The sequence below is a fragment of the Zonotrichia leucophrys genome, chromosome Z (assembly GCF_028769735.1).
Source record: "Zonotrichia leucophrys gambelii isolate GWCS_2022_RI chromosome Z, RI_Zleu_2.0, whole genome shotgun sequence".
In the NCBI taxonomy this organism is placed as follows: Eukaryota; Metazoa; Chordata; class Aves; order Passeriformes; family Passerellidae; genus Zonotrichia; species Zonotrichia leucophrys.
Genome location: NC_088200.1, coordinates 29,220,400 through 29,248,314, shown reverse-complemented (window position 1 = coordinate 29,248,314; position 27,915 = coordinate 29,220,400). Strand labels below are relative to the sequence as shown.

General features: G+C 41.2%; 1 protein-coding gene across 2 annotated transcripts; it reads right to left on the bottom strand.

Annotated features, from left to right (window-relative positions):
* Nucleotides 1-283: 283 nt before the first annotated feature.
* DDX4 (DEAD-box helicase 4) lies at nucleotides 284-25,992 on the bottom strand. 2 transcript variants are annotated; one of them, XM_064735510.1, is made up of 22 exons: nucleotides 25,854-25,992; nucleotides 25,549-25,632; nucleotides 25,048-25,111; nucleotides 24,686-24,760; nucleotides 23,080-23,145; nucleotides 22,797-22,883; nucleotides 22,510-22,587; nucleotides 22,240-22,320; nucleotides 18,516-18,596; nucleotides 17,495-17,560; nucleotides 17,224-17,304; nucleotides 16,762-16,842; nucleotides 15,127-15,269; nucleotides 13,867-14,019; nucleotides 12,580-12,734; nucleotides 9,406-9,535; nucleotides 8,242-8,408; nucleotides 4,973-5,118; nucleotides 4,015-4,114; nucleotides 2,636-2,906; nucleotides 2,400-2,480; nucleotides 284-597 (listed from the first exon to the last, which is right to left on the bottom strand). In XM_064735510.1, the coding sequence occupies exons 2-22, from the start codon at nucleotides 25,606-25,608 to the stop codon at nucleotides 517-519; spliced, it is 2,247 nt and encodes a 748-aa protein (XP_064591580.1). In that variant the 5' UTR covers nucleotides 25,609-25,632; nucleotides 25,854-25,992; the 3' UTR covers nucleotides 284-516. The 2 variants fall into 2 exon arrangements, with proteins under 2 accessions (XP_064591580.1, XP_064591581.1); XM_064735511.1 differs by having other exon boundaries at nucleotides 285-597; nucleotides 22,803-22,883.
* Between the last annotated feature and the right edge of the window lie 1,923 nt (nucleotides 25,993-27,915).

Sequence of the window (27,915 nt, the reverse complement as noted above, 5' to 3'; positions counted from 1 at the left end):
GCTTACCTCCTACAGCTTCTACAAGCCTGGGAAAATTCTTGAATATAAGGCACCAAGCTTGTTCTAAAGCAAACTTTTCCAAAAGAGACAGCAGAAGTGTATTTATAACAGTCAAAGCTAAAAACTAATTCTATTAGATGCAACACAGGACTCCATCCTTCTCTTCATCCTTTCTCCGTAAAGAACATGTATTTTTCATGTTCATGTTCATGAGGTGTAACCACTGACCTTTAGTTCCAGTTTGTGAAACTGCAATGACATATAGCTGATACAGAAGCAACAATCCAAGTGCACATCTCAAACTTTTATTGAAGTGCTGTTTAACAGATCCTTAAATCATCTTAAAAAATCTTAAAACACAAGATTCAAACTTTTTAACTGACATGCTGCAAAACAAAGTTTAGGTGAACCCTTACATAAAGCTCCTTCCCAAACTGGGTCTTCACAAGATTATCTTATCATGCAACATTTCACTTACAGCAAAACACAATACAAACCAGTCTGGTATAAAGCAGTTTAATCCCATGACTCAATTTCTCTTGCAGAACAGTCCATCTTTACTTCTCCTGCATTCACGTTGCCTCTGCCTCTGTAATTCTAGGAAACACAACAGGTCCTAGTTTAGAATTATTAATACTTTCAATCATTTAATGGTAAGTCACCACAAAACAATCTCAACTTTCTGCATGCACCTATCTCAATGTAATCTGAACACTCAGGAAGTCTTCATCATTAATCTCCTATATGTGTGGACTTTTTTACCCTGGTGCAAAATTACTGCAGTTTAGCCAACCTCAGATTTTTATCACATGTGGGAATAACACTTCCCACAGTTTACATTTCAACTTCTTTTCTTACCCAACACAAATCAGTTCATACAATTGTGGGAAAAAAACTTCCTTTTCCACTACATACTACAGAATGACTGTGCGCATTACCTTCCCAGTAATGCAAATCCTTTTCATCTGGAAAAAGAATAAAGCTCAGTAATCTCTAAGACTGCCTCAAAATAATCATATAAGATCCTCCAATAGATTCCTCTTTCAAATTCATAATTTGATTATCAAATGGACTTATCAGGAAAAATGGGGCTGATTATAAATGAAGAGTTTCTGTCAGACTGATATGTGAAGATCTCATAATAATTAGAACCTCACATTCTTCAACTCAAGGAGCTGGTGCACTGCATGTATGTGATACTAAGGGTAGCATTCCCAAAGCAAGCAGACAGATTTCACACAAAAATCTCTTCTGTTCTGGACAAAGAGTCACAGTCAAATTTGGTTACTCAGAGATTGTGAAGGCCACGGATGGACTTGGACCTAGAAATTATGGATTTGATGAAATGCTGGGAGACACTAAAAGGCTGGAGACGTGCATTTGGAAGCAATCTAGTGAGATCCACCTCTGAAAGCAATTTAGCAAAAAAGCAAAAATAAAGTGTCCTTGAACTAGAGTATTTCTTGTAGAATATGTAAGAAGGATCCACTGAGTGAAGAGTTACTCTGCAAGAAAAGGTTTGTGCAAGCATACACAACAGCTGTAATGTGAGGCTGAGAGTTTGAGAAGGAAGCAACGTTTGTGTATCTGACATCCCATGAAATCCCCATACTCCCAGAAAAATGATCTAGTAAAGGGACTAGCCAGCCAGGTAAAACACCCAAACCATCCAAAGCTTTCAGTAACTACCATATGGGAAAAGATAATTAATGAAAGGAAGATGAGAGCTTGAAGTGAAGCTTCAGACACTGTGTAAGCACTGAGAGCAGTTATTTCTACTATGGTCTCAAAGTACTATGTAACACCTGGAAGCAACTGATCTGTGATAAAGTTCTTATGGAATCAAGACATGAAGGAAAAGCTTTCAATTTCAAATAGGAGTAAGTACAGAATCTGAAATTACTAACAGCAAGAGACTAGAAGGTTTCTCCCCATAACAGATATGAAGAATTTTGACAGAGACCAGACCAGGGCATTTACCTAACTATAATTAACTGAAGTGTTCAATCAACTGAGTTGCTTGACTAAGTGATTCATAACAAGCAGTAACTGTATAATCAGGAACTATTTGCTCCCACCATACACATGTAGCACAGAAATTTGTGAACTATAGCTTTTGTTTATGTTTGCATGAATGTTTTCTTCCAGAGGAATCCTGACTTTATAGGTCGACTGCAGCAGCTAGTAAGGGGCCACACTGTAACAGCCCAAGTCAGGCAGCTTGTCTGAAATTAGTTTCAGTAATAGTGAATTCTTTGAAGATGCGCAACTAAGTAAAGGGACAAATACAGTCAGAACAGTTTCAGTGGCTTTACTGGATATATACCACTAAAGACAGTTTTAAACTGTCTCAGACAAAGTTCTAATAGCCAGGACTTTCAATTAATTTCCAGACCTACCTTTTGGGTATTAACTGGGAGTCGTCCTCCTTCAGTCTCAAAAGCAACTTCTGTCAACCAAACAGGAACTTCCTGCTGAGCCTATGCAATTAGGAAAACCAATTCAGAGACTTTGACTGCTTTACCAATTCAGATCAAGAGTTCCATAAGTGCACCCAAAATGTCACAGTTGTTCAGTACATTCAAATGAAATCTTAAAGAACAGAAAAAGTTCAGCACTAAGATCTGAAACTTACATCTGAAAGCACTTTAATTAGAGGTTGTGCAAGATGACCATCTGAATTGTTATCAAAGAAGCCAACCGCTTTCCCTGTATTTCCACAACGACCAGTTCGCCCAATTCGGTGTACATACTCTTCGATGGTGGAAGGAAGATCAAAATTAATGACATGCTGAACGTTTTCAATGTCCAGACCTCTTGCTGCCACTGAGGTTGCCACAAGAACTGGACATTTTCCAGAACGAAAATCCTGAAGTGCTATTTCTCGCTCTCTCTGTTCTCTATCTCTAGAAAAAAAGCAAGGTTGAGAATGGGTATCTCTAAAATTCACAGTATTATTTATGATACAATTTAAATGGTTCATGGAAAGAAGCTCATGGGGGGGGGGGGGGGGGGGGGAATAGGGACAATGGATGCAAAACAAAAAAAGACCCAAATAACTCATACACTGCCCAGTTTAGGTTTTCTGCATTTTTAACTGAAGAACAGCAAGACAGAGCAACTGTTTAAACTTAAGTCTCTAGAGAAATTGACATTTTTTAAAAGAACTGAAGATAATTATGCATCAAACTCACTACCTCTCCAAAACAATCCACTTGCTTAACTGATTACAATTTCCTACAGCTTTGTAGCAGGGAGCCAGAATAGCAAAGACAAAGTCTACACAGCCCCCTGCACAGGCCACTTTTCAGATATACTAAAAAAACTGTGGCCAGTCAACAGTACAGAATTTGTCTTCTGTTTATCATTGCAACAAGAAAACTAGATTTGCTCTGGTGTTTCCATGTTTGAAGACTATTTACAAATTATCCAGTATTGAACTACAGTGGATCAGAAATCACTAACGTTCTTTATTGCCCAGGTAAGAAAACAAATTAGTAAGCTAACCAGTGCTCTTCAGGATCTTAACATGGGATATTTAGTGACATCTGGTATGCTAAGCTACACTGCACAGATATGGCCACTACTCCAGAGAACAGTAATTTTACCTTTGTGAGTTGAAGTTAGGACAGTTACTCAGAAACCAGTAACATTCATGACAGTTCAATAGATTCCACTGAACCAGTTATTCTACATATACCTCAATTCACACTACAGTAATTTTACAGAGATGTATTAAGAACCTCCTCTCACACAAGGGGGTTGTGGGTTAGCAATTCAGGCTCACCAAGAATGAAAGGCCAGATCTTCTAAAGAGCTATATGGATTTCACACACCTACAAATCCAACAGCCACAGGATATACACAAACATCCTGCATCTGCTAAGATCCTTTTAGCCCTTCTTCAACCTTGATATTCTGGTGTCTGTCAGAACACATGGCAAGCTAAACAACACAGATATGGCCAAATGTGAGTCCTCAACAAAAGTTCTTTTTCACTTTAAAAATACCTACCCATGGATACTAGTGGCTGGTATATTTTCTTGACAAAGAAAGCAAGCAATGAAGTCTGCTTTTTTCTTTGTGTCCACAAAGACCAGAGTTCGTTCATTACCTATGTTGAACAAAAGTTTGAAGCCATTGTAGTTTGAATCATGACACAATTTTCACTATTTAGAGTAATCTTATCTATATTGACACCTAATGCTTATTTATATTAACACCTAATACAGGCACACATTTTGAATAAAGTCTTCTAAGTATGACTGCAATTTTTTTCCCTATTCTGAGCTAAATAAGTTCAATCCATCAATTTCTGTATCAACAGAGAAACTGAGTGAAGACACATACATTGTTTTTCTCCGCAATAAAAAGAGAAAATGAAAACTGTTCCCTGCAACATGCATGCATTTCCTTTCTACAGCATGTGGCTCAAAGCAGTACATTATCCTGAGCACTGAACAGCAAGACTCCACAGACCATTTTTTGATTCCAAACTCACATTCAGTCTTCAGCATTAAAACAAGACATACAAAACAAATACGGAAAAATCCTAGACACTAATAAAACACAGGCCCAAACATTCACACAATAATTTTAACAACCCTGTAATCATGAGATAGTATCCCCAGATGCTTAAGTATTGTAGCTGATCATATAAAGCCGAAAGTCATCTGGAAGGTTGTCTAATAGTACTTAATAGAGATGAATGATTGACAAATACTGGGCATTAGATTAGATTCAATTATATTTACAAGTCCTTTCCAACCCAAACTAGCCTATGACTATGAAATACCCCTACACAAATATGCCTAAAAACCTGCAGCTCCCCAGTTCTGCTTCAAGCTTCATCAACAGTCTTGTAAAGCATGCAACACACAACAAAATCATACAGCCATGACCCTTCAAACACAATTTTAAAGCCAAGCAAGTTTGAATTCTCTGGTGAACAACTGGCATTAAGTAAAGTTACCTATGCTGTGTAGAATTTCTATCAGTTTATCCCTCTTGAAATACTGAGAAACTTGAAGAATATTTTGCTGAACATCACTACATGCTCCACCCGCATGTCCAACAACAACAAATAAAAAATCGGTTTTCAAAAATTCACAAGCTAGCCTGAAAAAGAGATAAAATTGAACAACATGAAAAATCTTACGTAGTTATTCTTGCTTTAAAAGCACCTATTTTCATTTATGTTTAAGCAACATTCACAAATAATATTTTTATCTTCCATTTAGTGAGGAACAATACAAGTAGTCTTATATACATTTTAAAAAAGCCAGAAGAGTCTGCATAGTTTGGTCCAGTACACAAACCACACACTGGACTGTGTAAAGTGTGACCAGCAGGTCAAGGGATTCTACTCTGCCTTTTAAGACCTCAACTGGAGTATTGCATCCAGCTGTGGCATCTTCAGCAGAAGACAGACATGTCAGAAGATTCAGAGAGGCCACAATGATGGTCAGAGGACTGCACCCCCTCTCCTCTGAATATAAACAGAGAGTTGAGGAGTGGGGATTATTAAGCCTGGAATGACCTTATTACAGCCTTCCAGTACTAGAGGGGGTTTACAAAAAAGAGAAATCATCTACAGAGGCTGATAGGACAGGACAAGTACAGGCAGGACAGAGAATGGATCCCAATTAGACCTGGAGGTAAAGACCTGGGGGTGCTCGTGGATGAGGGGCAGGACAAGACCCAGCAAGGTGCAGTTGCAGCCCAGAAAGCCAACTGTGCCCCGGGCTACATCCAAAGCAATGCGGCTGGCAGGGGCAGGGAGGCAGTTCTGCCCCTCTGCTCTGATATTGTGAGATCCGACCCAACCTGTGTTCAGCTCCGGGATCCCCAGCGTAAGAAAGATGTGGACCTGTTGGAATGAATTCACAGAAGCCACTAACCTGGTAACACACCAAAGCACCTCTCTCCTACCAAGACAGACTGCAAGAGGGATTGTTCAGCCTGGGGAAGAGAAGGCCTCAGGGAGACCCTGGAGCAGCCTTCTAGGGTAAGCAGCTATAAAGTACTTAGTTGCCACCTGTGATTAAACCACAGCCTTTTAGTGGAAGATATAAAGCCTCAAATGCTAAATTAAAGTTCTCCAGTCAACTAGAAAAATGCATGGTTCCCTCAACTCACAGGTACAGAAAGAGCTTCAACTAACAGATCAAAGGTCTATGTAACGACAGAAACAAGTTCAGGTGTAAAACCAAATGTTATGTTAAACCTGATTATATTCACTTAACAGAAATGCAGAACGATCTGAACCCAAGAGGTCCAAAGAACGCACCTCTGTGTCCAACACTACCAAAATATTATACTGTTTCAAGTTCTCCTGGTAGCACAGTATGGGGAAATCATTAGCCTTCCTGACTTCAGCACCAGGAAAGCATTACATCCAGGAATTAACTGACTCCAGAAAACAAGGGTTTTCACACTCTAAAATGTGAACTTTACCTTTAGGCATTTCAGTTTCAAAAGGTTACAAGAATGACAGGGGCAAAAAAAAAAAAAACCACCTCAAAGCTGCACCAGGAGAGGCTTAGACCAGCTAAGGTCTAAGGAAAAAAAAATCTTCCTTGAAAGAGTTTCCAAGCATTGGACCAAGTTGGCCTGGAAGGCAGTGGCATCACCACCCCAAAAGGTAGTTAGAAGATATGCATATGTGGCACTTGGGGCATTGGTTTAGTAGTTCACTTGCCGTTGCTGGGTTAATGGTTAGACTTTATCAGCTTATGGGTCTTTTCCAACCTAAATGCTTCTAGGACTCTTATGTTATTACGCACTTCCAAACCACGATCCAAGCACCCATGTTTTCGAAGTCTTCCACCAGCACTTGTAAATACTGCAGGACTGACAGTAAAAAGGTAGGTCTGTTGGGTTTTTTCATTTAACAGAAGCAGACAGTAAATATCTTCAACAAGGAGCTCAAGGAATCTCTTTTCAGTCGCTGCTAGTTACAGTACTCTTGATTCATCTCCCAGTATGCAAGAAAAATACATAGCAAAACAAAAGCATGAGCAAAACCACGATGATAAGAACAGACCTAAAAGGGACCCAGATTCTTCCTTTAAACCCAAAACCTGAGTGAATCAGAGCACACTGTCTGTGTCACAGGAAGATATACACACCTGGTCTTTCCCCAGGATACACTGGCAAGTGAGACCACATTCTTGAAGAAACAAGTAAACACATGGAATGAACACAAACCATATTTGTGTACAGTATCATCTGAATGCCTGACCACCAGCTAAGCAAACAAGGTCATTTTTAGTTCACTACAAGATTATTCTTCCACACAAAGAACCATGTGAAAAAAGTCTGGACAAGGAACCAAAGCCACAACAAGCGAGTCCTCCTTTAAGAAAGGTGATACATTTCCACATCAGTGGTCAGCACTACCTGACTGAATGGGAGAAAGCAGTCCACTCCCCTCTTTCTTGCAGGACAGCAAGCTACTGAGAAGTATTTTCTCCCTGCCTCAAAAAAGATATTTCAGACTTTTTGAAACCAAAGAAAATTGTCCGGATTTGACTCACTGCATTACCAACACTCTTAACAGTATCCTACAACAGAATTCATCAAAACTGTTTGCAGTGCTGCGACTGAAGTTTGAAGAGTTTTCTGATTTAACAGTGAATATTTAGGTGTTGAGGTCTCAAAAAGCAGAAGTAGTACTAAGAAGTTTCCATCTGCTGGGAATTAGTTGTTTTGTTCTGTTAGTCAGCAACCATACCATCTGTTGAAGACTGCTCCCTTAAGTGAGAAGAACTTTAAAGTTAATGAGTAGTAAACACATAAGATGTATCATAAACCTATCTGTAGAAGCTTTAAAACTACTGAAAATAAACACCAATTATCTAAGTAAGAATTAAGTACTATGAATGCTGGTAAATTGAGCAGTAACTGCTATGTCTCATTAGTCAATGGTGTTATCAGCAACATCACTGGTTTTCAGCTTGCAGAGATGCGGTGGGGGAGGAATAAGAAACCAATGGGGGGAACGTGAGGACTTCTGCCGAAGTAGCATTTAAAAGCATTGAGAAAACTTTTCTAAATTGCTTAGGAGTCCCCACCTAAATTAAGTAGTTAATGTTTTAGAGTACCTGCTTAAATTAAGCAATAAATATTAATATCGTAGCTTTCAGTGTTTTCAAGCCTTTAAAAATAAGAGTGTTCTTAACTCTTCAGATATTTAGTTCTATACATCTTCAGATTTATTTCTATTTTTATTCTACTCACCTCTGAACTTCTTCAGGGAAAGTGGCACTAAACATTAGTGTTTGGCGTTTCTCTTTTTGTGGCATGTCTGGGAAAGACACCAACTTCTTCATATCTGCACCAAAACCCATATCAAGCATGCGGTCTGCTTCATCTAGCACCAAATATTTCACATTATGCAAGCCAATCTGCAAGTATTTCAGTCAAAGAAAAACACTATTGGTTCACTGACAGTATGCACTTGCAAAATACCCTAATTGCCAAAATCCACCTTTTACTTCTTTCTTTAGAGTTAATAAAAAGTGAAAGTTATCACAATTTGTTTACATCTAAACCTCTACTTAGCCTTTTAATCAGCACAAATTCACACACCACGGTGCTTCAGAACTTGGTTTAGCAATGCAAACCAGAGCTTAGAGACCAACTATAATTCAGCCCATCTCTTTTCGAATTATGTCTGAGTTTTCTCAGATTCTCTCATAACCCTCAAAGATTCCCAAAAACCTTTTTTATTTTTCTGAAAAAGAATTACATCAGAAAGCATTACTAAGACTATTACAACTTCACCACTGCTGAACAAGACTATCACTTTTGACTAAAAGCCTGACAACTGCAGAAAACTCATCTCCAGTTTACTACCAAGTGTTTTTCCAAAATCTGTTTGTTCAGTGAATATCACTGAACAAACACGAAGAAATTTGAATATGATTTTATAATGACTGGGGAAAAAGAAATTCAAATATAGTACTATATAACCTGGAGCTTTTTGTATTTTGGATCAGTATGAAAATAGTGTGAGACAGCTAAAAAGCCACTGCAGCAAAACAAACAGGACACTAAGTGAAGATCTATTACAGAATATGCCACAAGAACTACGTGAAAGTGTTCCAGGTACTTAAGCTATAAAATTTTATTGCCATGACCACTGCAGCCACTTTGATTTAGACAGATATTATCCAGCTGTCTCTGAAAAGAACTGAAGGAGGCTACTCCTTCAAAAACTTCAAGGAATTCAGACAGTTAAGATAAACATCACTTATATTTCAGTGCCTGTACAAAGGCAGCATACTGATAGAGCCACTGAAAGCCAATCTCTTCTTCCATTAATTTAAAAGAACCAAAAACAGTATTTTGTCTTTTAGTTAAGGGTATTTAAGGAATTCAGATGAAGTGTTAAGATGTTACCTTTCCTCTTCCAATGATGTCTAGAAGCCTTCCTGGAGTGGCACACAGTATATTACAGCCTTGCTTTACCTGACGAATTGAATAGTCTGTCTGCGTACCTCCATAGATCACAACAGGCCTTATACAAGTTCTATCGTGTAGAAAAGGTTTGGATTAATCATGTAAGTATGCAAACAGTATTGTTTCATCAAAATTCATATAAAATAATCAGATCTACCACAAATCAGTTTAAGAGTGGTTTAACTCCTTCACCATACAGCTCAGTCCAAAAACAGTGCTCAAAACCAGAAACCCACACTGAGTAAGCTTACAGTTCCCCACACGCTACGTAACAGAGGCTGCCCAAGTGGCTTGCTAGGAACAAACACTTGATTTGGCCTGCATTCTCCCCTCTCTTCAACTGAGTCCTACTAACAGTAACAGTCAAAAGAGTGTTAAGACTTTATACAGCATCCTCAGAGAAAGCAGAACCACCACTACAGATGCCTCTAGAGCTTCAGAAGTAATCTCTGCAGACTTTAAAAGGGGCAAAACAATAAATACACACATTGGCCATACACAGTGTGTGACTCAAGGATTAGACAGCAAATCCACCCAAAGACTATACTACTCTGTGCTCTTCCCACCATGCATTTTTGTTAGATCTCTAGTAGATACTCTTCTGTACAAAACCACTTCTCTAAGCAACACCTACCTTATGCAGCTCTGAATCATGCTTACACGCTCATCTTTATCATCTTCTGCTAAGATCTTTACATGCATACAATAAGTATTCTCACACACAAATTCAAATGGTCTTTTACTAAAGATACTAATTCAGTTTCATATGCAACAATGGTAATCAGATAAATGTGGTAAATTTTTACCAAAGTTAAACACATTTTTTCACAAAGCTTTTGTCAAGAATAGACATTCCCTCTGGAATCCCATAATTTCAGTATTTATCCATCATTAGTTGTCCGATTCCCGGCTGTTTGGACGGCCTGGAAAGGCCCGGGGTGGCCTTGGGGCAGCTCACGTTTCAAAGGACGAGAAGAGGCTTCAGTTCTTTTCTCGGTCTCTGTGTTTATTAATTGTTTATCTAAAAGATTTTCTCTCGGCCCGACAGAGGTCTGCTCAGCAGCCAGCCATGAGCACACTCCCTGCCCTCCGGGCAGTCACCTATCTTTATACCCAATGTTACGTATACAATATTTATCATTTTTCCCCAATACCTTTCACCCTTATTGCCCAGTGCACTTTTAGTAATGACCAATCCCGAAGTGCCACCATCACCACAGAAGATGGAGGAGAAGAAGGACAGGACACGCCCCAATTCCTCCATCTTACTTCTCTAAACCCCCCTGTACAGAAATCCTAAACCCTGTGTTTCACTCTCTAATTAACTAATCCCTTCACCATTCACTCCGGTGAAACCCTCCTATCCTCATACAGGTGTCGTCTCCTGTGTAGGATCAAAGTCCAGCCACCAGGCACTTCTGGCAACATTCCAGGACTCCCGAGCCCCCCAAGGGTGGTCTCGGTGACTCGGCACCTCAGTCCTGAGGTGCTGAGATCCCACAATTAGTGTACATATATATTTCATATTCCTATTTGCAAATAAATCAAAGGGCCTAAGATCATGAATCTCAACTGTGGAATACGCAAGCTCTTCTTTAGACACTACAGATTCACATCCTGATACTGTTTAACTTATTCTCATTTTTACTACAAATCAGCTGTAAGAGAAACTTTCTAGATTCAAGTATTATTTTATGATGAAATAATCTGTATCTAGTTTAAAAACAGCATAACAAACAGAATCAGCTACTAAGTTATATAACAGTTTTAGAGATTAAGAAGCTGCTCTTAAGAACTTATTTAGTAAGTAGATAGGCGAACATGATCTTTCTTCCTGAAGGCAGACAGCCTCCAAGTGTAAGTTTGCTTGAATAAAAGCAAGTGTGATTTATCCCACCAGATTCTGCAGTGATGATGCTCTGCATTTCACCTCCAAACAATAACAAACCATTATATAACACAGATTTAGCTCTCTTCTGTACTGGTAAAACCTATTACTTAGTAAAAAGATTAATGACAAATCTAGTACAAATGTACTCTCACACAACATTCAAGGACTTAGCGAGAAGTTTAGATCTCTTGCTCTGTTTTGAAAGCTCAAAGAGTTTCTTTGAGCTACGACGTATCTAAGACCAGAAACATCAGGAGTAGGAGTAATTAGAAACCATCACTGGAAATTAATTAAAGCCCATAACACTCACTTCCATTTTGCCAAGATGAAAGTAAAGCAAGTATAAATGACGTAAGACAAGCTAAAAAGTTCCTTCATATAGAATATATCTAGTGCAGGTAGCTCAGTGTGCAGCTGCAGTGCATGCTGCAGACTGATCTCTGGGTGGCAAGAAATTGCTGGAGCCCACGCAAAAGACCAGGAACCAGCGTTGACCCTTTACTTAACAAAGGCCACATCCACCCGCATCACTAGCTAGGTCATCTGACGCTCAGACTCCGCAGGAGCAAATAACTTAGTAAAAAGACCTCAAAATATTAGGTATATAAACTGTGAGCATATAAGACAGCCCTGTGATTCCATTGTTCAGGGGTCCCTTCAGGAGACACTCTGAGCTGTTACAGGTTGCTGCAAAACAATGAAATTACTTGAAGTAAACAGAGGTCTGAGATTCTGCTACGGGAAACCTGGGGTCGCATCAGTGAGGAAACCTCATCTGACTCTGAGTGGTGTGTGTAGAAGTTAAGCTGGGCAGCAAGCAGCTCACTAGAGCCACCTGCTGCAAAGGGAATTTGGTCCCAACAGTTGAAGTCCCTGGTGGTGTCAGAGTGACTGTCGGAGTGGCTCCTGAAAGGTCAGACAGGAAAACTTCCTTAGCAAGTCTTCTAAGACACTTCACTTTTCTCATCAGTGATAAGCTAAATACTTATCTCCTCTTCAAGGTGGAGTAAGCCTTCCATCCACCCACCTCAGTATCAGAAAGATTAGGCACTTAAATCCCTCGTGGTATAGTAAGAAACCTGCTAAACTGTACTATAATCTGAACTCAAGCGTTTGTAATTTGATGGGCACAAAAAAAACCTTCAAGTATTTATGAAAAAAAACAATCACTGCCGATTCAAGCAAAGTAATCATCAATACCAGGCAACAGTGCAAACACTTACCCATACACGAATTTCCTTGCTTCTAGGAAGATCTGATTTATCAGTTCTCTAGTTGGGGCAGTAATAATACATTCCGGCTCTTGCTGCTCTTTAAAGCTGCTGGCAGTTACACCATCCCTCATCATCTGGGCCACAACTGGTACAAGAAATGCTGCCTGGGGGGGGGAGGGGGGGGGGGGAAACCACAGCAGTATTTGGGCTGTTTAAGATTAAAAGCTTTCATCAGTCCCATAAAAATCTGTGTATCAATCTTAAAAGCTTGAGTGATAGTAATCGCAACGATCAAGAACATCAGACTGCAGAAGGATAGACCTAAATGCACAAGAGAACATTCAACCTTGTTAATCAGTACAAAAGTAGATCTCTGGATCTTAACAGTCCAGTAACACAGGAACACAATCATGCAGTGGCTAACCTTCCATACAGTTCCATACACTGATTACATACCCTGATAATTAAGTAATCCAAGACCAAAACCTACTAGAATGGCAGATGAGTTTGCAACACAGCTACACCACATCAGCACATTTACTTCCAGATAAGCCCAGATAACCACAAACCTGCATCTGTACAAAACCATTCAGAATATTTAGAGCACAGAATCAGATGTTTCCCCTTCTGCAAACAGAAGAGGTCTTTCAAAAGAACTAGCGAGCTACCTTAAAACAAAACTAAGATTCCACACTAAACTAAATAGCAAAAAGTTACATTCATAACCAAACAACCACATCCATCACCTGTCAGTTGTTACATTTTGGTATGTTAGTTTAAAAAGCTGAGACAATTTTCAGCTTAGTATCAACTCTCAGCAGTGTTCCATGATTAAAAGCAAAAAACCACGACAGGTGCACATCAGATTTCATCAAACCAAGTATGACAAACCTGCACACCACAGTTACACTGAAGTGTTAAGTTCGAAAAAAACCCAACAAAACACATGCAAAACTCATCCACACATCACAGAAAAATAAAGAAACAAACAAACATGCACACAAAACAAAAACAGTTTCTAGGACTGCCTGCCTATACTTCTGAATTCACATCTGTATCTCTGAAGGCTGGCCTGCTGTACTAAGATACTAGTTTACTAAAATAAAGGATGATAAAGGCCAAAATGTGACAACCCTATCATCATTCATATCTGTACCTGATACCTGACACTGCTGTGCAAGTGAAATTTCTGGACAACAAGCAGTCAAGCATGTGAGATGTGGAAGAGTGAGGCATCCCTCTGAAAGCTCATGATCAAATATTGTCAGTAGAATAAATACTGCACAAAATGCTTACAGTTTTTCCTGATCCTGTCTGGGCACATGCCATTAAATCCCGTCCCGCCAGTATAATAGGGATGCTGTACTTCTGCACTGGAGTAGGTTTAGAGTACCCGGCTTTAGCAATGTTCACAGTTAAAGTATGACACATATTCGTGTCTGCAAAACTCTGCAAGAAAAAAATTATTTATAGTTATTACACAATCACAGAACGCATAAAGTTTAAAATCCAAAATGCTTACTGTATGATAGAGACATCCAAATACTAAAGTGTGTTAGTAGTAGTAGTTAGCAGTCTCACCAGTCATTTACACTGCCAAGGCTCCAAAAGGTAAAAGCCCCAAACGTCCCTAGAATCTGCTCATGCTAGCAATTCAAGTAACACTGTCTGCGGGACAGTGAATGTTATGAACGCTTTCAGCTGGTCTTATTAGTTTTAAGAGAGAATTGCTCAGAAGTCATATACCTAGATTCAAGCAAGTAAAATCACATAGCATGCTATGGAAAAAACCTAATCTGTAACTTCTGAAATCTGTAACTTAATTTCATGTAGGAGTTACACATCGTCTCTGTACCACAACCAGTAAGGATAGCTAAAACAACATTCCTAGCCAGGACCAAAAAGCAACACAGGTGACAAAAACCAGTTTAACTTCAGTGAGACCACCTTTCTCAAGATGGATGGGGAGAACACCTCTGCATCTTCTCTTTCAACACAGGTACTACTAACCCCTCTCCACTTCTCTCATTCTTTTCCCTAAAAAGAGCTTTTGCCTTTTTAAACTGGCCACCCATTATAGATAAACTAAGTTATATGTTAAACAATGAACTGCAAGCGCAGAGAACAGGGCTACAAATTACTTTTAAAAAACCCCTCTATCTAAACACATACTACCCCAACAGATGTTCATTTACATTTTTGAAGATCCCTCAGCAATTGACTTCAGAAAGGTAATTATACCAGCCTGGCCAGAAACTGTTGCCAAAGACCTCTTTGTTTCAATTATTTGTTTCAATATCTAAACTGGTATTCTTCCACAATTTAATGACAATATATCCAGTATTACTTTCTCTGGACCACTTATGTAGTTTGTTAGTTACTCTGAATTCAAATTTTTATCTTTCAAATGGGGAGCACCTCCTTCCAACATCACACTATCTGCAAGATTTGATATTTTTTATTGCAGCTATTTTCATTAGCTGCAAATATTGAACCCACTACACATCATTGTAAATCATGCTTCACATAAACTGTGATAATAACCAGTTCACTAACCATTAATGCTGCTGGAGGGTCCAGTCCTGACACTTCAACAACATTTTCATCATACTTGTCAAAATTCATTCCTGTCTGGTAACGTGCAAAGATGGCTTGTTCATCATCAGGTGGAGGAGGGGGCACATAAGTCACCTTTGGACCTTAAGAACATAACCACTTAAGTTCGAAAACGATATAAGGAGAAGTTAAAATAAAACTATTTTAAGTATGAAGCTACTGAAGTTAAGTTCAGTGAAATGTCATCTGGATTTCCCTCCATTTTTCCCATTTTCACCTCCATATGAAGTCAGTCTTGTAAAGCATTCATGTCTCACACTCACTCAAGGACCCCACTTTCAAGAGATACTCACAAAAATTAAATTAGGCTCTCCATCATCATCCAGACACATGCTCTTAGAATACAAGGAAGGACATGCTTCCCACACAACAAATTAGTCTTTCTGAAAAACCCTCTTTCCACAGATAGATACAACTGTTGCATACCACTGCCCAGAACACTTTTTAACACACTAATACTTTACACTATAGTAATGAAAAAGAATTACTGTTCTGTGTTAAGGATGCAGTTATGTCCATTATAAGCACTAGCATACTGCCTCTGTAAAGATTTAAATTCCTAAAAATCATTATTTGAACTGAAAACCTGAAAACATTAGTTAAACTGAGTCAAACACAGGCAAATCAATTGTTCTTCAGATATTAAGTATCACTTCTGGACAGGTATACTAACCACTGGATCACAGAATGGCGTGAGTTGGAAGGAACCCTGAAGATCATCCATTTCCAACCCCCAGGCCAAAGGATGGACATCATCTTCCCCTAGACCATAGTGCTCAAAGCCCAACTGAATGTGGCCTTGAACACTTCCAGGGATGAGAAATCCACACGCTCTCTGGTCAACCTGTTCCAATGCTTCACTGCAACTCACCCTCTGAGTAAAGAGCCATCTAGCCATATTTTCTACAATGAAGTTTCTTACGGTTATCACACAAAATGTTCTTACATGGAGAATATCAGCCATCCACTGACCATTACACTGGTTTAATCCCATTCCTAATTTGAATTATGGTACTTCTGTGAATAATATATTACTGTGCTCTAGTAGGACAACATACATAGCCAGGTACAGCAGCATCAGTGGCAGAAGAACACAGCAGGACTACAGGGGAAAAATTCCTAGCAAACAACAAAAAAAACCTAAAAATTAAAACAAAGTTAAATAAGGAGTAAGTGGCCTGTCAGAGCTATACACCATACTTTTCAGCACTGACAACAAAATATTTCCTCTTACAGAGGGTAGAAGGGTAGAAGGCTAGATCAAATCTTTCAAAACTTTTAAATTTAGCAAGTTTAAGGCTTACTTTCACCTTTGGGATCAGCACCTCCCCTTCACCGTGCATTAACCAGCCTCAGCATGACAAAGAAAAAGATTATGTAACATTACAGCTTTGAAAAGCCAGTAACTAAAATTCAAATGAGTTACAAACATGTCTTTCCAGGCACACAACCAAGATACCTAGCATTTGCAGAAAGTTCTTAACAGGAAGAAAAATTAGTGACAGTATCTGCCACAATTAAGAAGGAACTGCTTTGTCATTGATCACCAATGAGGAAATCCATAAAAAGCCTCACCTGCACCATCTGTGAGAATTCCTCTTTCTCTAGAATCAGGAGTTCCAGACTGAGGTACGTCCCTTTGCCTACCTCTACCACCTGTAAGTAACAGATATATAGCACGTAGAGGGTATAAAATTAGTATCATGAAATACTAAAATTGAAGTCAGTACTATTTACTCCAACAAATCTGCAGAGCAACAGTCCCAACAACAACTTCATTAACTCCAACTTGTATTGTATACAATATTTTACATTGTCCCAACCTATACTGCACTATACCCAGTAATATTCATTTTTTAAAGACATCATTCATATTCCACAACACAGCTGAAGAACAGAACCAGTAGTAGTAGTTCTCAATTCCCCATGCTAGTTCTCATGGAGCAAAAACAACCCAGGAAGATCACCAAACATACACCGTACCTATACAAACCACTCCGTATGAAAAAAACACCAAACCATCAAGCTTATTCTCACCTTGTCCAAAGCCACCACGAAATCCTTTAAACCCTCTGTTTTGTGTACTAGCACCATCTACAGCATTGCGTTCTTGAAAACCTGCAACAATACAGCACAGCACACAGTAACTCACTGAGCATCAGCACATCAAGTGCCTTTCACCTGGATGAAGAGAATTCACTTCAACATTTTCACTCCTGACTGCTCATTCTCAGAGAACAAGAAAATCCACAAAGAATGGCAAGTGTATGCTGCCATCATACAAACCAGTCAACAAACTTACACTCACCTTGTCCAAATCCTTTAAAGCCTCTGTTTTGTGTAATGGCATCTTCTTCAATTCCTTGTTGAAAACCTGCAGCACAGCATAGCACACAATCACTGATTGCCTATTTCTGATGTGCAGATCAAATGCCTTATTTCTGGTAATTGTTCTTCTCAGTCCTTATTTTATTCATGTAAAAAGTGCAATATAACAAAGTGATTCTCCTAAATATCTGAATAAAGAAAGATACTTTTTTGCCAGAAAGCATTTAGCTGTTCTATCATAATGTAAAAATAAAGAGCATCATCTCGTACAGGAACCATGAAGTTCTCCTAGCACAGCATCTGTGGCTTCCTCTACACCAATACCTGGTGTATACCAGTCAGTTTGGTTTTTCCACACCAACAAATAAAAACTACATCTTAAAGGTTGACATGTAAGAGACAGTACCTTAAGTATCCATAAATACAAGAGACATTAAACTTGCTAGCAAGTTACTTCACAATTGCTGCTAGAGAGTCTACAGCAAAATGGCTCATCACCAATGCCCTGCATGAACGTGCTGCTGTTCTGCTTAGTCAAGTCTAGCATTCCCCTCCCACAACAGGCTTCAGTCAAAAAGGTGGGAAAATGGTCTTAATTTTTTTGAAAGAATAGAAACTGTGCTGGTAAAAAAGCAAATTGTTTTTTAACAGAAATTAATTGCTATCATTATTAAAGATGCTGTTTTATGTCCTCAATGAGTATTACCACAAGGCCTCTGCAACACTTACTAAAAACAATTAATTGAACCAAATATAGTCGAATCAATTGTTCTTCTGACACGAAGGAGCACTTCTGAAATGCATAGAAATGATAGTATGGTTTGGGTTGGAAGGGATCTTAAAAGTCACCTAGTTACAACCTCCCTGCTATGGGCAGGGTTGCCACATACTAGAAGATCACGTTGCTTAAAGTCCCAACCAAGCGAAAAATTAGCTACACTCCCACCAACTCACCAATGAGGAAATCTGTACAGTTCACCCCCACTACTAAAAAGTCTCACCTGCACCATCTGTTAGAGTTCCTCTCTCTCTAAAGCTGAGAGCTCCAGACTGAGGTATACCTCTTTGTCCATCTTTGGTACCTGTAACACACAGGTGCAAATGATGTATAAAATTACAGAAATCACAGAATCAGCTAGGTTGGACAAGACCTTTGAGGTCATCAAGTTTAACCTATGACTGAACACAACCTCATCAACAAAACCATGGCACTGAGTGCCAGGTCCAGGCTTTTCCTAACATCTCCAGGGACAGTAACTCCACCACCTCCCTGGCAGCTCATTTCAATGCTTCATCACTCTTTCTGTGAAGAACTTCTTTGTGAAGTCCTGCCTAAACCTCCCCTGGTGCAGCTTAAGATCATTTCCTCTTGTCTAGTCACTAGCTGCCTGGGAAAACAGGCTGATCCCCACCTGGCTACAAACTCCCTTCAGGCAGTTTAGAGAGTGATAAGGTCTCTCCTAAGCCTCCTTTTCTCCAGCCTAAACACACCCAGCTCCCTCCACTGCTCCCTGTAGGACCTGTGCTCCAGACTCTTCATCAGCCCTGTTGCTCTTCCTTAGACTTGCTCCAGCATCTCAAGGTCCTTCCTAAACTGACGAAACTGGGCCAGTACTCAAGGTGCAGGCTAACCAGTACCAAGTATGAGGGACAACCACACAGCCCTGGCCCTCCTGGCCACACTATTGCTGATCCAGATCAGGATGCCATTTGCCTTCCTGACCACACTGGTTGATGTCTAGCTGGCTGTTCAGTACCCCAGGTCTCTTTCTGCCTGTCTGCTGTCCAGTCACTTTGCCTCATCCTGTAGTGCTGCAGGGCACTGTTGTGACCCAAGGGCAGGATCCAGCACCTGGACTTGTGCAGTATATCGCTAGATGCACTGGGAAAGCCCATCAATCCAGCCTGTTTGGGTCCCTCTGCACAGCCTTCCTGCACTCCAGCAGATCAACGTACACACCCAACTTAATGTCATCTGCAAATTTGCTAACGGTAGATTAATCTCCTCATCCTGATCGTCAGTAAAGATATTAATCAGGACTGGGCCAAACACAGATTCTAGGGGACACAAGTGACTGACTGCTCACCAACTGGATGCAGCACCATTCACAACTCTGTGGGTCCAGCTGGCCAGCCAGTTCTTAAGCCAGCACATGACAAGCCATGAACTGACAGCTTTTCCAGGTATATGCTATGGGAGATAGTGTCAAAGGCTTTGCGAAGTCCCAGCACACAACATCCACAGCATTCCCCTCATCCACTAGGCGGGTCACTTGGTCACAAAAGGAGATCACATTGGTCAGGCAGGACATGCCACTCCAACATCCACTCTGGCTGGGTCTGATCCCTTGGCTGTACTGTATGTGCCATATAATCACACTCAAGATGACCTGTTCCATAACCCTGTTAGGCACCAAAGGCTGCCTGACAGGCCTGTAGTTCCCCAGATGTGATGAGAAGCTGTCCTTCACAGACTCCAAGAAGCTCCTAGATTCCGTCTTCCCTACTGTGCTGAGCTCCCAGGTTTTGGTAAGTTTGGTAGGTTAAAATCTCCTACATGAACAAGGGCTTAAAGATCTTGAAATATCCTCCAGCTGCTTACACAATAATTCATCCATCTCTTCCTCCTAGTTAGGCGGTCTGTAAGACACCCACCACAATGTCAGCCTTGTTGGTCCTTTGCTGATCCTTGCCCATAGACACACAACTTTATCATCATTAATCATACATTCTGTAGTGTTGAGACTCTCTCTAAAATACAAAGTGAACCCTCCACCTCTTCTCCCTTGCCACTCCCTTCTGAAGAGCAAGCAGACATCCACTGCAACACTCTAGTTGGGTAAGTCATCCCACCACATTTCCATGATGGCTGCTACGTTACAGTTTTTCTCCTGTACAACATTTTCCAGCTCCTCTTGTTACCAATGCTGCATGCACTTCAGCTGGGCTGGTTTCACTGCTGACTCTGGCTTATCACCCTTAGCCTCCTCTCTAGAAAGCCTGGTTTCATCTGCTTCCCCCTTCAAACCTATTTTAAAGCCCCCTCAATCAGCCCTGCCAACTCTGGCCTAGAATTCTTGTTAGACAGATGGACCCTACGCGACCCAAACAGGCCTGCTGCTGTGAAAACTGCCCCATGATCATAAAAACCAAAATTTGCTGACAGCACCAGCCCTTAATCCAGTTACTGATAATGCGGTTCTCCTATTCCTTTCATCATTCATCTCTGCTACTGAAGGATGACAGGAGAGCATCACCTGTGCTCCTGTCCCATGAACCAGCTGAGCTAGAGCCTTGAAGTCATCTTAAAATGCACTGGTGCCCTTCCTATCAAGCTCATAACTGCAGACTTGGACAACCAGCAGTGGGTAACAACCAGAGGGCTCAAGAGGTTAACAGAATCTCCTGGTGATATCCTGTAGCTAGGCCCCAGGTAGGCAGCAGACTTCCCCTCTGGGGTGGGTCCAGTGAACAGACAGGGCCTTCAGTTCCCTTTAGAAAGGAGTCACCTACTATAACCACCTTTCCTTTCTTCTTAAGACCTGAGGCTGCAATCCATCTGACAGAATAAGTACAACTGCATGACTCTCCAGACAGATTTTTTTTCTTTTGTATCATCTGCCTGACCCTCTAGATCTAGGGTCTCATACCTATTCTGTAAGAGCACCTGGGAAAGCAGAGGGGGTTGGGAGGGAGCTCTTTACTCTCCCCCATCTACTATGTCTCCTCCTCCTGCCTGGCAGCAAGAGGGGCAGAGCTCATCTTACAGTTGGAAGGGCGTTACTCCCCCACTCTATTTCTCTTTTGCTTCCTTGAATACTCCTTAGGCCCTTCCACCTCTTAAGCTCTGCCCTCAGACACAGTAAATCACCTACCTGCTTACACCATAGACAAGGGTTTTTTGCATCATCCTCTGGTACTAACACCAGGCTCAGACACCCCCTGCTGCAGCCAGTGGCCAGGACACTTTCTTCCCTCTTGGAGGAGCTCTGTCTAGGTTAGCAAACCCTTGCTGGTGGCAGCAACAGCCACCACTTTTGACCACTTGTAAATCAGTACTGGATCTAGTAAACAGGGGGTGGGGGGAACAACAACAAAAAAAACCACAGCTGAAATATCACACCAACCTAACACACAACCCATCACCAGGACAATGGCTGCGCCCCACCTGCACTAACTGCCACAAACTGCCACACCACAGGTCCCTGTTGTGCCACACCCTCACTGCCCTGCCATGCACCTGTTACCTGCCATGCTACACCCTCTCTGAGGGGCCACACCTCAGTTCGCCCACTCCTGGTCACTAGTGCCACTAGAGCATCTTAAATCACGTGCAAATGGCCTAAACACTGCCCCTCGCTCCTGAACAGCTGGCACAGATGGAGGGTAGCTGCTTGATCAGCTCTTCTAAATCACACACTAGTATCATGAAATGCTACAACTAAAGCCAGCTATTTGCTCCAACAGAGAAATCTGCAGAGAAACAGTGCCAACAACAGATTAAATCAAACTTATACTGTACTATACCCAAAAATATTCATTTTTTAAAAAGACCATTGCTATTCCACAACACAGCTGAAGAACAGAACCAGTAGTAGTAGTTCTCAATTCCCCATGCTAGTTCTCATGGAGCAAAAACAACCCAGGAAGATCACCAAACATACACCGTACCCATACAAACCACTCCGTATGAAAAAAACACCAAACCATCAAGCTTATTCTCACCTTGTCCAAAGCCACCACGAAATCCTTTAAACCCTCTGTTTTGTGTACTAGCACCATCTACAGCGTTGCGTTCTTGAAAACCTGCAACAATACAGCACAGCACACAGTAACTCACTGAGCATCAGCACATCAAGTGCCTTTCACCTGGATGAAGAGAATTCACTTCAACATTTTCACTCCTGACTGCTCATTCTCAGGGAACAAGAAAATCCACAAAGAATGGCAAGTGTATGCTGCCATCAAACAAACCAGTCAATGCAACAAACTTACCCTGTCCAAAGGCACCGCGAAATCCTTTAAACCCTCTGTTTTGTGTAACAGCATCTTCTCCATTTCCTGCTTGAAAACCTGCAGCACAACATAACACAAAGTAACACAGTTTGCTCAATTTCGCATGTACAGATCAAATGCCATTTATCTGGATGAGGAACAGAAGCCATTTTACTGATTTCACCTTTGTACTGGTAGTTCTTAGGGAGAAAAGAAAACCCAGGAAGATCACCAAACATACACTGTACCCATACAAACCACTCCGTATGAAAAAACACCAAACTTACTGTCACCTTGTCCAAAACCACCACGAAATCCTTTAAACCCTCTGTTTTGTGTACTAGCACCATCTACAGTGTTGCGTTCTTGAAAACCTGCAACAATACAGCACAGCACACAGTAACTCACTGTGCTCACTGTGCATCAGCACATCAAGTGCCTTTCACCTGGATGAAGAAAATTCATGTCAACACTTTCACTCCTGACTGCTCACTCTCTGGGAACGAGCAAAGCCAGAAAGAAATGCCAGTGAATGCTGGCATCATACAAACCATACAACTTAATGCTCACCTTGTCCAAATCCTTTAAAGCCTCTGTTTTTTGTAATGGCATCTTCTTCAATTCCTTCTTGAAAACCTGCAGCACAGCATAGCACACAATCACTGATGTTTGCCTAATTCTAATGTGCAGGTCAAGCCCCTCATATCTGGTAATTGTTCTTCTCAGTCCTTGTCTAATGATTTCACAAGAACTTCAATATACAACTGAGTGACTTGCCTAAACATGTGAAAAAAATGAAGACAAGATGTACTTTTTGCCAAGAAGTCTGACAGGAAACAGTACTGCTCTCCTGTACAATTTCAAAAAATAAATCAAACATTAGGTCATTAAGTATTTGACTTTACATGCGTATATGCTAATCAAGCCACAAACTTCAACTCTTCAGTAAGCAGGCAGATCAATTAAGACTTCTGGTTCAAGGGCAACTGACAGCATTTGTCCCTCCACAGTTTTCTTAACCGATACTATAAAGTGGCAACGCCAGTTGCTGCCTGCTATGAAGTGAGAACTTGAAAACATGTCTTTCAGATCTGCAGAGTTCTATTTTTTATTACTCAGAGCCACCTATTCAGTCAGCAGTAAGTATGTAGTGTATTTTTTTATTTTTAATTTCCTTAGTCATTCTTCTGAGAAAAGAAATAAACACATGCATATGTATAAACGTAAGCCATACGCATAACCAAGGTATTCCTCATTTTAGACTTAAGTTTCAGGTGTTATCTAAGGCCCAAACAATCACCTTGGATCATTTACTCCTTAGTCCTTATTTTTCAGCTGAACACCTATTCTATCATATTGTAATGACAAAGAGCATCATCTGATACAGTCACGATGCAGATACACCATCAAGTTCTCCTAGCACAGCATCTGCGGCTTCTCTGCCACCAAAGCTTGGTGTGTATACCAGTATGTCAGTCAGTCTGGTTCTTCCACATCAGTTAGAGACAAAAAAAATTACACCTTAAGGCCTCATATACAAACGACAGCATTCCAAGCATCCTTAAATACAACACATCTTAAATACAGCTTACCAGTTACTTCGTAATTGCTGCTGGAGAGCCTACAGCAAAACTGCTTGACATTAGTGCCCTGCACCAAATAAGCCTAGCATTCACCCACCATAACAGGGTTCAACAAAAAGGATGGTACAGAATTTTTTCAAAGAATCAACTGTGCTGTGTTTGACTCGGATAGAGCCAATTTCCTTCACAGCAGCTGGCACGGGGCTGTGCCCTGGATTTGCTGGAAACAGTACTGATAATAAAAGGGACGTTTTCAGCTAGAGCTGAGCAGTGCTCACACTGAATTGAGGCCTTTTCTGCCCCTCACATGAGCACGCCAGCAAGAAGGGGTGAGGGTGCACAAGACAGGATGGGACAGAGCCAGGAAAGCTGATCCCACCCCATGCGGCATTTAGCATATAAATCCAGGAAAAGACGAAGGAAGAGGAGGGCATTTGGAGTGATGGCATTTGACTTCCCAAGCCACGGTCACGCACGACAGAACTCTAATTTCATGGAGCTGAACCTGCCTGCTGATTGAAAGTGGTGAATGGCAAAATTTAATGTATCACACACAATCAGCCATTAGAAATTCAACTACTACTGGAAGTTACCTTTGGCTGCAAAATTTCTTCCTCTGCCAAAACTACTCACTGGCTGATGCTGTGAGTTCACAAATTCATCAGTACCTACAATTAGAAAAAAATGTAGGTTAAAATTCAAATTGTAAGTTAAAATTCAAACCTATCTTTGCCTCTTTAGTAGTTATATGTGACTATATATTTGTAGTAAATAAAGCACTGCCAGTCCAAAATGAAGCCTAATCATTATGTTATCTATATAATTTGATGCTGCTATTCCATGGGGGGTCCCATGAAAATATCACAATAATATTGTATTTTCCTTTAATCCTGTACAATCCTCAAGGGACCAACTCTTCCAAACATCAGTAAAGTCAAAAGTGCCTTTCACATACCAAATGAGTCTACACTTGAATTAAAGACAGGTGAGGTGTCATTTGGTCTCTCAAGCAAGCTAACCTGCAGAAAGACAAAAGGCACAACAACATGACGACTTCAGGCCTAACAAAGCACGTAAATACAAACACAGCTACTAAATCATGCGCTGGAAATAAGCTGCCCTCTGCATCTTCTGAAAGATGCACTTCACGCTAAATGGCATACTGGTTGCATCTGAAACTTACCAAAAATCACATTATACAGAGCTGACATGTCGAGCTCACTTAAGCACGTAACAATCTCTAGTATCCGAACAAAACAGCAGCAAGAAAACTGCTAGTGGAGAGAAAAACTCCTCTCTTCGGTAACAATGAGCTCCTATGGCTGCCTACCATAGTTCCAAACATCCCAACGCCACTGCCCAGCATCCACTCAGGCTGCAGGGACAAGGGCTGGAGGAAAGAAAACTTAGAGAAACAAACATACTCCATCGCCACAGCTGCCCCTTCCACTCGTACCTTCTCAAGGGATGGCAGTAACGCCTCATCCCCTATCTCCGCATTCCAGTCTTCCTCCATGACGCTGCGCCCTGCCAGATCTGCCTGCAGGAGACAGAACACATCAGCGCCCGCCTCTCGCCCGGCTTCGGAGGGTACCGCCAAAGAACACAAAATGGCGACCCGCACCGAGGCTCGCCGACGCCTGCGGGCGGGCGGGCGGGAGTGAGCGCGCTCGGCCCAGGCGCTGCGCTGGTGGGGATGGAAGAGGTGAGGGTCCAGCCGCGAAAAGGCCCCCGCTTCCCTCAGGGCAGCCCCTCTCCTACCTCCGTCCCACGGCCGCCAGCACTGTGCGCCGACAGAAGATGGCGGCTAACGCCGAGAGCCCTCAATGCGGCCACATGTGCGCTGCCGCCACGTCAAGTGCCGCGCCCGACGGCCAATGGGCGCGCGGCGCGGGCGGGCTCCTCCCCCACCCCCCCGGCCCCTCACGTGCGGCGGCTGTGGCGGGAATAGCGCTGCCGAGGCCGGGCGGGCCTGGAGCCGGCGGGCCGCAGATGGCGCAGGGATCATTTCACTGCCCACGCCTTTTCCGAACATTAGCGTCACACCTAACATGTGCTTCTGCTGGAATAATTAAAAAATAAAGGAAAAAAAAAAGTTGTGTAAGACAGGAAAAACAAAACAAAATTAACTCACCCGGATAACTCAAACTTTAGAACGATACCTCTTTCCCACTGCTTTTTTGTTATACCAGACTTGTAGGAGATAAGAAAGGTAACTGAATTTCTGGCTCAGGACGTGATGCTGAAGCAGAGGAGAATATGGATTGCACTCCTGTTGGTTCAATTCATCTACTAAAATCAATAGCAAGTAGTCTGGTGCTGCAGCTTGGGTTTCCAAGCTACCAGTGCAGTATCTGTTCTCTCTGTACATCTTTTTATCTCTGTGAGATAACATAGAATGCTTATTCATAAAAACATTAAGGAATGCCCTCTGTAATTTCATAAACACGGTAAAACACATTAAAACCTGCTCCACCACGTTCAACAGATTTTCCTTTCAGAAAAACAACTTGAAAAATGGTGTGTCTCTTCAAGAACTTTAATGCCTTTTGTTGCAGAAAGAAGTAACACCAGATCTGTATTTCTGCCGTGAACATCTGAATGTTTAGCAGGTGCTTTGAACATCATCAGCAAATTCCTGCAGCGGTTGAGGAATTTTGGAAAGTGGTCTTTGAACTAATGCTTTTGTTATCCTCTCATTAGCCATCATCTGTTAAGCCCTACCCGTTTCAGCTGTTCATTTTTCAGGAGCATCAAGACAGGGACTCAGAGTTGCAAAGTAGGTGAGAGACATTACCAGCTTCTCTGTATCACAGTGAGGTTAAATCTGTGCCTCTAGATTTTGTGTGTGTGTGTGTGTGTGTACACAATGTGCATAGTGCTGGGAATTACCAGCTTTCAGGAAAAACAATCTGCAGTGGGACCATCTCTGCGGGAAGTATGTTGAACTGTTCACAAGTTCTCATAGCAGCATCTGAAACTAGCAGGGAGGCTCATGAGTGAAATTTCACCCACTGTGGTAACCATTTTACTTTTTTCCTAAACAAGGAAGCAGAGTGAACTGCTTCATGAACCAAAATGGCTCCTGTTTGCATCACACTGGAGCTCTGTTTTGGATGGCCAGAAAGAAAAAGAGCAGTGTGTCTGTTCCCCTGACAAATTTATAGTTAGTGACAGATGTGCTACTCTGACACATCTAAACCAAACTGAAAGCTTTAAAATTGTTCCTCTTACTTTCCAGGAACAGGAACCATTCCCTCAGCTTTGCCAGTGTAATTTCATGTTCAGCATTCCATACAGTTTAAGTTAATAATTTTAATAGTAGACACGGGGAACTACTATGAATGCAGTCATAGCAGCAGATCTGTAATCCCTGGTGGGAGATCTCAGTTAATTTTAACTACAATCAGATGTCACAGCCTCTAACTAGTAGATAAACTTGGAGAGTTTTTTTTTTCCTTATTCCTTTGACTCTTTGCACATCACTCTCTACTGCCTCCAGATTACTTTCCACTATGCTAGGAGAAGCCGAACTATGACATTTTGTGACTCACAAGAAATTACATGGTAATGATAAGTAATTTCTTCATCTCAGAAGATTCTTTGGGGAGCTAAATATTTTTTCCCCCTACGTCTGCTAATAATAATAATGGTGGCAGCGTACAAGTTGCACAAGATGTTTACAGATTACCCTCGAGGTAATTTTACCCTACCAGCCCTACTCAAGCAGAGTCATATGCTTGAGCAAAACCAGAACAAAGTATTATCCAGCATATGTAAACAGCGTCTTATGTATTACATTCAAACACAAAATGGAGTTGCA